We start from the raw sequence: 12058 nt of genomic DNA on the forward strand, positions 1-12058 counted from the left end.
GACAACCTTACTTGCCTCCTGAGAAATTTGTATGCAGCTCAAGAAGCAACAGTTAGAACTGGACATGGTTCAATGGACTGGTTGCAAGTTGGAAAGGAGTACATCAAGGCTATATATTGTCACTATGCTTATATAACTTATGTGCAGAGTACATGATGTGAAATGCTGGGCTGGATGAAGCACAAGCTGGAATCAAGATTGCCAGGAGAAATATCAATAACCTCAGATATACAGATGACACCACCCTTATGGCAAAAAGTGAATAGGAACTAAAGAGCCTCCTGATGAAAATGAAAGAGGAGAGTGAAAAAACTGGCTTAAAACTCAACATTCAAAAAACTAAGATCATGGCATCCGGTCCCATCACTTCATGACAAATATATGGGGTAACAATGGAAACAGTGACAAACTTTAGTTTCTTGGCTCCAAAATCACTACAGATGGTGACTGCAGCCATGAAATTAAAAAATGCTTGCTCCTTGAAAGAAAAGTTATGACCAACCTAGACAGCATATTAAAAAGCACACATATTACTTTGCCAACAAATATCCATCTAATCAAAGCTATGGTTTTCCAGTAGTCATGTATGGATGTGAGAGTTGGACCATAAAGAAAGCCGAGTGCCAAAAAATTGATGCTTTTGAGCGGTGTTGGAGAAGACTTTTGAGAGTCCCTTAGACTGCAAGGAGAGCTAACCAATCAATCCTAAAGGAAATCAGTCCTGAATATTCATTGGAAGGACTGATGCTGAAGCTGAAACTCCATTACTTTGGCCACCTCAAGCGAAGAACTGACTCATTGGAAAAGACCCTGATTCTGGGAAAGATTGAAGGCAAGAGGAGAAGGTGATAACAGAGGATTAGATGATTGGATGGCATCACTGACTCGATGGACATGAGCTTGAGCAAGCTCCAGGAGTTGGTGATGGACAAGGAATCCTGGTGTGCTGCAATCCATGGGGTCATAAAGAGTCGGACATCACTGAGCAACTGAACTGAACTGATGGCAGTTCTATATCCATTTTTTTTAAAAAGGAATCTCCACACTGTTCTCCATAGTAGCTGTACCAGTTTGCATTCCCACCAACAGTTTCAGAGGGTTCCCTTTTCTCCACACCCTTTGTAGCGTTTGTAGACTTTTTGATTATGGCCATTCTAACTGGTGTGAGATGATACCTCATTGTGGTTTTCATTTGCATTTCTCTAAGGGGTGATCGTCTTTTCTGCCTGTATGTCTTCTTTGGAGAAATGTTTGTTTAGGTCTTTTGCTCACTTTTTGATTGGATTTTTCATTTTTTCTACTATTGAGCTGCATGAGCTGCTTGTATATTTTGGAGATTAATTCTTCGTCAGTTGTTTCATTTGCTATTATTTTCTCCCATTCTGATGGTTGTCTTTTCATTTTCACCTTCCTTATAGTTTCCTTCATTGTGCAAAAGTTTTAAGTTTATTTAGGTCCCGTTTGTTTATTTTTGTTTTTATTTCCATTACTCCAAGAGGGGGGTTTAGAGGATCTTGCTGTGATTTATGTCAGAGAATGTTCTGCCTGTGTTTTCCTCTAAGTGTTTTATAGTTTCTGGCCTTCCATTTTGATCTTTAATTCATTTTGATTTTGTGTGTGTGTGTGAATGTTATTTGAAAGTGTTCTAACTTCATTATTTTTCATGTTAGTTGACCAGTTTTCCCAGCACCACTAATACTGTATATTAACATATTATATGGAATTTAGAAACATGGTACTGATGACCCTACATGCAGGGCAGCAAAGGGGACACAGATGTAAAGAACAGGCTTTGGGACTCAGTGGGAGAAGGCAAGGATGGGATGATTTTAGAGAATAGCATTGAAACATGTATATTACCATATGTAAAACAGATGACCAGTGCAAGTTTGATGCATGAAGCAGGGCACCCAAAGCTGGTGCTCTGGGACAACCCAAGGGGTCAGGGTGGGGAAGGAGGTGGGAGGGGGGTTCAGGTTGGGAGGGCACATGTATACTTGTGGCCAGTTCATGTTGATGTATGGCCAAAGCCATCACAATATTGTAAAGTAATTATCTTCCAATTAAAATAAATAATTTTTTTTAAAAAAGAAGTAAAACTGTCACTGCAGATAACAACATACTATACATAGAAAACCCTAAAGAGACCACCATGAAACTGCTAGATCTTATCAATGAACTTGGTATATTTCCAATATACAAAATTAATACACATAAATCTCTTGCATTCCTATACACTAAAAATGAAAGACCAGAAAGAGAAATCAAGGAACTGATTCCATTTACCATGGCATCAAAAAGAATAAAAAACCTAAATAAATAACTTATCTAAGGAGATAAAAGACCAGTATGCATAACACTGTGACACTGATGAAAGAAATAAAAGATGACACAAACTGATGGAGAGATATACCATGTTCTTGGATTGAAAGGACCAATATTGTGAATATAACTATAATACCCAAAGCAATCTGCAGATACAATACAATCCCTAGCATATTTCCAGGGGTTTTTGGCACAAAATAAGTTAAAAATTTTTACAATTTGTATGGAAAAACAACAAATAGCTAAAGCAATCCTGAGAAAGAAGAATGGAGCTGGAGGAATCACATCCCTTGACTTCAGATTGTACTGCAAAGTTATGGTCATCAAAACAGCATGCTGGTTTGATCTTGCTGTCCAAGGGATTCTCAAGAGTCTTCCTCAGCACCACAGTTCAAAAGCATCAATTCTTTGGCACTCAGCCTTCTTTATGGTCCAACTCTAACATCTGTACGTGAACACTGGGAAAACTATAGTTTTGACTATACAGACCTTTGACAGCAAAGCGATGTTTCTGCTTTTAATACACTGTCTACATTTGTCATAGTTTTTCTTCCAAGAAGCAAGCATCTTTTAATTTCATGGCTGCAGTCCACCATCGACAGTGATTTTGGAGCCCAAGAAAATAAAATCTGTCACGGTTTTCATTTTTTCCCCATCTATTTGCCATGAAGTGATGGAACTGGATGCCACTGACCTTAACTTTTTGAATGTTGAATTTTAAGCCAACTTTTTTACTCTCCTCTTTCATTCTCATCAAGGGGCTCTTTAGTTCCTCTTCACTTCCTTCCATTAAAGTGGTATCATCTGCACATCTGAGGTTATTATAAAGTGTAAATTGTCCCATAAACCATTCAGAAATTAAGTTACTAATTAAAAGTCTTCCTACAAGGAAAATATTAGGCCCATATTGAAGTTTTATGAAACATACAAAAATGGAATTCTAATTTAATACAGACCCTTCTAGAGAATAAAGAGGGGGAAAACAGCTTTTCTACCTATTATATGAAAATAGTATAAAATTTGACAACATAAATGGAAAAGAATAGAAGAAAGGAACATTATAAGGTAAAATTACTCATAAATACAGGTGCAATATTTTGAACAAAATGCTGGAAACTGAATTCAGTAAACTATAGAAAAGATAACTCACTTTGATCAAACTAGATATTTCCTAGTAAGGACAGCAAGGAGATTAAACCAGCCAATCCTAAGGAATATCACCCTTGAGTATTCATTGGAAGGACTGATACTGAAGCTCCTGATACTGATACTTTGGCTACCTGATCTGAAGACCCGACTCACTGGAAAGACCCTGATGCTTGGGAAGATTGAAGGCAGGAGAAGGGGATGAGAGAGGATGAGATGGTTGGATGGCATCACTGATCCAGTGGACATGAGTTTGAGCAAACTCTGGGAGATAGTGAAGGACAGGGAAGCCTGGTGTTCTGCAACTGAGCATATGAACAACAACAAAAACAGTGCAAATGATATACTCATTAAATGATAGACTCAGAAAGTGTATTAATATAATTCACAATATTAACAAATTAATGAACAAAATATAGATATGTGCAAAAATATCATTAAAACATCCAACAATGATTCATTATAACTTTTCTTAATAGCAAAGTAAATATTTCCATAACCTCATAAAAGGCATTTACAAAAAACAATGAATATCATACTCAATGCTAAATCATTTAAAATGATCCCTGAAAATCAACATGACATCTAATGTCTTAATTAGTAATAGAAATTAGTCTTAATTAGTAATAGAAATAGATAGTAATTAGTAATAGATAAAAATTAAAAAAAATTTTTTTAAATAGAAAGAAATTAAATTGTCATTGCTCAGACATGACATAAAAGTCAAGGTATTGTTATTAGTGACATTGAGAATGTATAAAGAGGAAAACCAAAACTGCAGACAGCAATTCTGCTTTTCTCTAAATCCTAGAAAAGGTCTGTTCAGTCATAATGCACAGGATAGCTACAGTGATTATTTATAATTTGTGCCCAATCTGGTTGGTTGATATTCTACTCTTGCTGATTAGTACCCATGCTGAGCTAGAAGATTAAATATTTTAAAACATTATTCATTACAGCATATTTTTCTCAGCTTTTATTTCTTCTCTCACCTCCCTCAAATGGCATCTTTGAACAGTTAATGGGGTGAGGAATCATACTACTCTTCTTTATCTGGGAAGATTTTCCTCTGCTCCTTAAAGGTGAGGGGCTATTTATGTACTATACAGAGCGAGACTAATACTTTAATCTATTGCATTAGCCACTTATATTTTTATTGAAGAATAAATGATTTGCAATATTATGTTGGTAACAGGTGAACAGCATAGTGATTCAGTATTTTTGCAGATCATACTCCATTATAGGTTATTAGAAGATAATGGGTATAATTCTCTGTGCTCTGGAGTATGTTACTGTTGCTTGTCTCTTATATATATAGTAGTTGGTATTTGCTAATACCATAAACCTCGTTTGTCTCTCCACTTTTCCTCCTGCACTTTGGTAACTACGTTTTTTTTCTGTATCCATGAATCTGTTTCTCTTTTGCATATACATTAATTTGTGTTATTTTTCAGATTCCACATATGAGATATATACTGTAGTATTTGTTTTTCTCTGACATTTCACTAACATAATATTATCAAGGTCCATTCACGTTGCTGCAAATGGCAGAATTCCATTCCTTCTGTGGCTGAGATGTATAACAATTCCTCTGTTGATGGGTGTTTGGGTTGCCTCTATATCTTGGTTATTGTAACTACTGTTGTCTTGAATGTTGGGGTGCATGAATCTTTTTGAATTACTGTTTTCTTTTTTTTCTGGATATATACCAGAGACAGGAATTACTGGATCATGCAATAGTTTCATTTGAAGTTTCTTGAGAAACTTCTACACTGTTTTCCACAGTGACTGCACCAATTTACATTCCCTCCAACAGGGTACAAGGGTTCCCTTCTTCCATATTATCACCACCATTTGTTATTTGTAGACCTTGATGACAGTCATTCTGACCCATGTGAGGTGATATCTCATTGTTGTTTAGGTCTGAATTTCTCTAGTTATTAGCAATGTTGAGCATCTTTTCAAGTGTCTGTTACCATCTGTATGTCTTCTTTGGAGAAATGTCTATTCAGATCTCTGCCCATTTTTTTTAAATTGAATTGCTTGTTTTGGGGGATACTGAGTTGAATGAGCTGCTTTTTATATTTTGGATATTAACCCCTGTCTGTCACATCATTTGTAAATATTTTCTCCCATTCCATAGGCTGTATTTCCACTTTGTTGATGGTTTCCTTTTCTGTGAAAAATATTTTAGTTTAACTAGATCTTATTTGTTTTTTTTTTTTTATTTCTTTTGCCTCAGGAGTCTGATCCAAGAAAGTACCACTGTAATTCATGTTATAATTTTCAGCCCATGTTCTCTTCTAACAGTTTTATGGTTTCAGATCTTGCATTTAGGTCTTTAAACCATTTTGGGTTTTATTTTTGTATATTGTGTGAGGGAATGTTTTAATCTCACTGTTTAATTTGTGGTTGTCCAGTTTTCTCAGTAACACTTGTTGAAGAAACTATCTTTTCTCTTTTATTCATTTTTGCCTCCTTTGTTGCAGATTAATTGACTGTATGTGCATGGGCTTATTTCTGGTCTTCTTGCCTGTTTTTATGCCAGTACCACACTATTTTGATTAGTGTAATTTTGTGGTATAGTCTGAAGTCTGGGAGGGTTATATCTCCAGATTTATTCTTTTATCTCAAAATTGGTCAGGCAACTTGGGATCTTTAATGGTTCCATATGAATTTTAGAATTATTTGTTCTAGTTTTGTGAAAATTGACATTTGATAGGAATTGCACTAAATCTGTAGATTGCTTTGGGTAGTATAACTGTATTAATAATATTAATTATTCTAATCCCAGAGCAGGGGATGTCTTTTCATTTCTTTTTTTGTGTGTGTGTGTGTGTATTTGCTTACCATCTATGTATCTCTCTTTATTAAATATCCATTAAAATATTTCCCCATTTCTTTTTTTTTTCATTTATTTTTATTAGTTGGAGGCTAATTACTTCACAGCATTGCAGTGAGTTTTGTCATACATTGACATGAATCAACCATGGAGTTACATGTATTCCCCATCCCGATCCCCCCTCCCACCTCCCTCTCCACCCGATTCCTCTGGGACTTCCCAGTGCACCAGCCCTGAGCACTTGTCTCATGCATCCCACCTGGGCTGGTGATCTGTTTCACCCTTGATAGTATACTTGTTTCAATGCTGTTCTCTCAGAGCATCCCACCCTCACCTTCTCCCACAGAGTCTAAAAGTCTGTTATGTACATCTGTGTCTCTTTTTCTGTTTTGCATATAGGGTTATCATTACCATCTTTCTAAATTCCATATATATGTGTTAGTATGCTGTAATGTTCTTTATCTTTCTGGCTTACCTCACTCTGTATGATGGGCTCCAGTTTCATCCATCTCATTAGAACTGATTCAAATGAGTTCTTTTTAATGGCTGAGTAATATTCCATGGTGTATATGTACCACAGCTTCCTTATCTATTCATCTGCTGATGGGCATCTAGGTTGCTTCCATGTCCTGTCTATTACAAACAGTGCTGCGATGAACATTGGGGTGCACGTGTCTCTTTCAAATCTGGTTTCCTCGGTGTGTATGCCCAGAAGTGGTATTGCTGGGTCATATGGCAGTTCTATTTCCAGTTTTTTAAGAAATCTCCACACTGTTCTCCATAGTGGCTGTACTAGTTTGCATTCCCACCAACAGTGTAAGAGGGTTCCCTTTTCTCCACACCCTCTCCAGCATTTATTGCTTGTAGACTTTTGGATAGCAGCCATCCTGACTGGCGTGTAATGGTACCTCATTGTGGTTTTTTGATTTGCATTTCTCTGATAATGAGTGATGTTGAGCATCTTTTCATGTGTTTGTTAGCCATGTGTATGTCTTCTTTGGAGAAATGTCTGTTTAGTTCTTTGGCCCATTTTTTGATTGGGTCATTGATTTTTCTGGAATTGAGCTTCAGGAGTTGCTTGTATATTTTTGAGATTAATCCTTTGTCTGTCTTTTCATTTCTTTAAATAATTTTTGATTCCCTTTATCAATGTTTTATAGTTTTCAGAGTATCCTGTTTAAAATCACATTAAAAAATTATAAAGAGTAAATGTAACCAAGGAGACGAAATGACACTACTTTTAGCATGCTTTCTGGCTTGGAGAATTTCATGGACAGAGGAGCCCGGAAGGCTACATTCCATGGGGTTGCAAAGAGTCAGACACAACTGAGTGATTAACACTTTCCCTTTTTTCAATACTAAAGTGGCCAATCAATGTCCAGAATTATTATTTCTGGCCACCATATTATGTGGGTCTAAACTAATTTTTATCCTCTTTGAACATGCTTGGTGTGACTTAACCACCTGGAAAATTTACATCCTAAGAACCTCATTTATCCTCTATCATCTTTGCTCATCACCTCTCTTTAGTCAGTATTTCACAAATATTTTTTGCTCAGACATATTATTCCCAATTAAATCAATCTTGAAGTCTTAATATCTTAACCTATAACTACTTTTCTATTTACTCATGTATGTTCATCAACTATTATATATATGGGCTTCCCTGGTAGCTCAGCTGGTAAAGAATCCACCTGCAATGCAGGAGACCCTGGTTTGATTCCTGGGCAGGAAGATCCCTTGGAGAAGGATAGGCTACCCACTCCAGTATTCTTGGCCTTCCCTGGTGGCTCAGTCAATAAAGAATCTGCCTGCAATTGCAGGAGATCTGGGTTCAATCCCTGGATTGGGAAGATACCCTGGAGAAAGGCACGCCTACCCACTTCAGTATTCTTGCCTGGAGAATCCCCATGGACAGAGGAGCCTGGTGGGCTTCAGTCCATGGGGTTGCAGAGTGGTGACTTAGCACATAGCACATTATACATATTAATTTAATATTTAGAGAAACCTCAGTTTTAGGGCTTCCCTTGTGGCTCAGATGTTAAGGAATCTGTCTGCAATGCAGGAGATCTGGTTTGATCCCTGAGTTGGAAAGATCCCCTGGAGAAGAGAATTGCTATGCACTCCAGTGTTCTTGCCTGGAGAATCCCAGGGACGGGGGAGCCTGGTGGGCTGCCGTCTATGGGGTCGCACAGAGTCAGCCACAACTGAAGTGACTTAGCAACAACCAATATTCTTGCCTGGAGAATTCCATGGACAGAGGAGCCTGCTGGGCTCCAGTCCACAGGATCACAAAGACTTGGACATGACTGAGCAACTAAGCATGCACACACAGTTAGCTTTAAGTTTGGTTCTTTAAAAATATACCTTCTTTCAACTTTTAAAATGTTCCTCTATCTCTTTCTCACTGTTGAGTAGGAGGCTAATTTCTCATTATGACTATTTTTATTGATCACATAAGATAAGAAATATGAGAAATAATCAGTATGAGTTTACTATTCACATCAAGTGACAGGAAGAGAGATAATATGGACGTCAACTTTCCCAAAAGGATTTTCCAGTTTTGTAATTATCAACACAAACTACACTACAAGATATCAGAAACAGTATACTTAGCGGCAAGAGATTTACAAGGATAATATTATGGCTTTGTAATTTTCTCAGTTTAGTTTGATCAACTTAGGGAGATTTTGCTTTCCTGGGATAGTTCATTTCATATAAATCACGCTAATGTTATTATCTTTTTAAACACAGGTGAAAAGGCTGCTTCTAAAAACATCCTGCTTAAAGCAATGATGGTGTTACCTATACATAATTTTGGGATGAGCATCAGTCGGTATTATGATATCGAGTACACAAAATTTGCATGTGCTTCACCGGAAAAGGTTTCTCCCTTAATGAATTGTAGTAAAGCAGGTAAGTATCTTGGGCTACCCAAGGCTCATCAGAGTTAAAACTAGTCAATTAATTATTGCATGTGAATAGCTACATTATTCTGAATCTTCACAGTTATTCAAGTTTTGTGCTATTCTCTCTTTGAACTAAAGCTTATACAAAATTGAATAACTTATTCTGTTATACAGCTTGTACAAGTTAGAGCTAAGATTCACCACTCATATGCATAGTGCATTTTTCTCATGAGAAATGATAGCCATGGATGAATGGATAAAGAAAACAGGGTGTATATGTAGTGGAATATTACTTATCCATAAATGAGGAGGAAATCTTGCCATTTGAGACATTACAGATATACCTTGAGAGCATTATGCCTAGTGAAATAAGTCAAACAGAGAAAGATGAATATCATATTGTTTCACTTACAAGTGGAATCTTTAAAAGAAACTCATGGATAACAAACTGATGGTTGCAAGAGGCGGGGGATGTGAGGTTGGGCAAAATAGGAGAAGGGATTTAAAAGGTATAAACTTCCAGTTATAAAATAAGTAACTCACGGGGATGTAATGTACAGAATGGTAACTATAGATACTTATACTGAATTGTATAATTGAAAGTTGCTAAGAGAGTATATATTAAAAGTTCTCATCACACACAAAAAAGCACAAGTATGTGTGGTGATGGATATTAATAAGACATATTGTGGTGATCATTTCTCAACATATACAAATATCAAGTTATTATGTTATATACCTGAAACTAATGTTATATATTAATTATATCTCAATTCTAAAAAGACTGAAGAAATTCATGCTAAGAGATATCATAATTAAACTTTGAAAGCTAAAGAAAAGCAGCTACAGAAAAAAATGATACCTTATCCATAAAGGCAAAACAATTCCTCTAATTTTTGGATTTCTCACCAGAGAGCATAAACACTAAAAGAAGCAGCACATTATCTTCAAGTAAATAAAAAAACTGTCTACTCAAAACTTCATATAGATAGGAAATAACTTTCAAGAATGAAGGGGAAATCAAGACATTTTCAGATGAAGAATATCTACATAAAGTTGTCACCTCTAGAAGTCCTGAAAGATTGGCTCTAGAGATTCTGTAAACATAAATGATTGAAGAAAGAATTCTGAAGCATCAAAAATAAAACAATGAAAAAAATAAAAATATGAGTGGACACTATATACTTTCTCCTCTTGAGTTTTCTCAAATTTGGTTGTTAAAGCAAAAGTGGTAACAGTGTATGATAATGTTCTCAGTGTATATAGTGGGGATATTTAAGACAGTAATAAATGGGGATGTTAAAGAGATATAAATCATGGAAAAGATTTTTACACTTCACTCAGACTGGTAAAAGGAAGAACATCATGATTCTGTAAGTTATGTATGCATAATGTAATGTCTCGAGTGATAACTACAAAAAGTACGTCCAGTGATAAATGGGCTTCCCATGTGGCGCTAGTGATAGAGAACCCACCTGCCAACGCATGAGACATTCAGGTTTGATCCCTGGGTCAGGAAAATCTCCTGGGTGAGGACATGGCAACCCACTCCAGTATTCTTGCCTGGAGAATCTTCATGAACAGAGGAGCGTGGCAGGCTACACTCCACAAGATCGCAAAGAGTCAGGCATGATTGAAATGACTCAGCAGACATGCATGCATGCACAATTATAAATTAGAAGGAAAGAGTGAAAGAAAGGAAGAAAGTAAAAGAGAAAAGAAATAATATGATGCAGTTGAAGTTTAAAACTGGGTGAAAAATATTGCTCCTTATATAGATATTTTCAGTTTCTAAAAATTCAGTGAGTCCTGTACTTAGGTGGATTTCCATGTATGTATATCATATTTTAATATGAAGTTTTTTAGAAGTAAAAAAGAAATTTAATCTTTACTGCTTTTATGAATCTACTGCTTTCACGAATTCAAAACCTTGTAATTATTAAGTTTTCTCATGAGTAATTGGGAAAGTACCAGCTCTTAGGCATTTACAACTTAAGTTTAAATGTTAAGTTACAACTAACTTCTAAACTTTAACCTTTAACTCTTATAGGTTAAAGTGTATATGTAGCACACTACCAGGTGATTCTTCTGCTCCTGCTCCAATTTTCAAAACCTCTATCTAAAGTATTTTCAGAGAAAACAATATTTGAGGGCAAGGAGAGTCTCTTATTTGATAACCATTCCTTAGTACTTCCTATTTGTTGACTTTTTAAAGTTTGTTCATTGAGTTAACTCTTAAAGTAAGTCCATATCTTATTTGTTGTTGTCATCAGTAACTGAGCGTAGTATATATACCTTGGAACATGATGCAGTTGGAAGATACTTACTTGCAATGGCTGTCACAGGACTTCTTTTCTTCCTCTTGATATTCCTTCTGGAGACCACCTTGTGGAAAGTGAAAACCTTTGTGTTTCGCTACATTTTGTTTGGTATCTTCAAAAAATTATTTAAGGTAAGTATCTTATTGAATCAGAGATATTTCTAAGACCAAAAGCCTGTCTCTATCTGCCTAACTTCATCACTAAGATATAGGAATATAAATCACTCCATGTTGCCTGGGATCAATATGAATCAAAGATGTTTATCATAATTTTAATTTTGGTTTCTAAACATTATGGCCTCTACCAATCAGAACATGATACTGTAAAATATTTTGATCATAATAGAAAGCTTTCCCTTGAACATCTCCTGTGTCAGAAAACCATTCCCTCCCAAAATTGCTCATTCACCCTAACTTGATCCCTGTGTAGTTCTAATAAACTCCCAAGTGATATTGATTCTGTTGGCCTACAGAATGCATATTTAATAACACATCTCTACTGCAGTTGTTTTCAAA

The 12058-nt window shown here is 36.0% G+C and overlaps 1 protein-coding gene across 1 annotated transcript in view; it reads left to right on the top strand.

Moving 5' to 3' along the window:
- The window catches only part of LOC133063214 (phospholipid-transporting ATPase ABCA3-like), a 255333-nt gene that overhangs the window by 191552 nt on the left and 51723 nt on the right, over positions 1–12058 (top strand). The window contains exons 20-21 of the mRNA XM_061152337.1: positions 9068–9229; positions 11496–11674. Coding sequence (XP_061008320.1) covers positions 9068–9229; positions 11496–11674 — 341 coding nt within the window. The remainder of the gene's footprint in view (positions 1–9067; positions 9230–11495; positions 11675–12058) is intronic.

The sequence above is a fragment of the Dama dama genome, chromosome 10 (assembly GCF_033118175.1).
Source record: "Dama dama isolate Ldn47 chromosome 10, ASM3311817v1, whole genome shotgun sequence".
Lineage (NCBI taxonomy): Eukaryota > Metazoa > Chordata > Mammalia > Artiodactyla > Cervidae > Dama > Dama dama.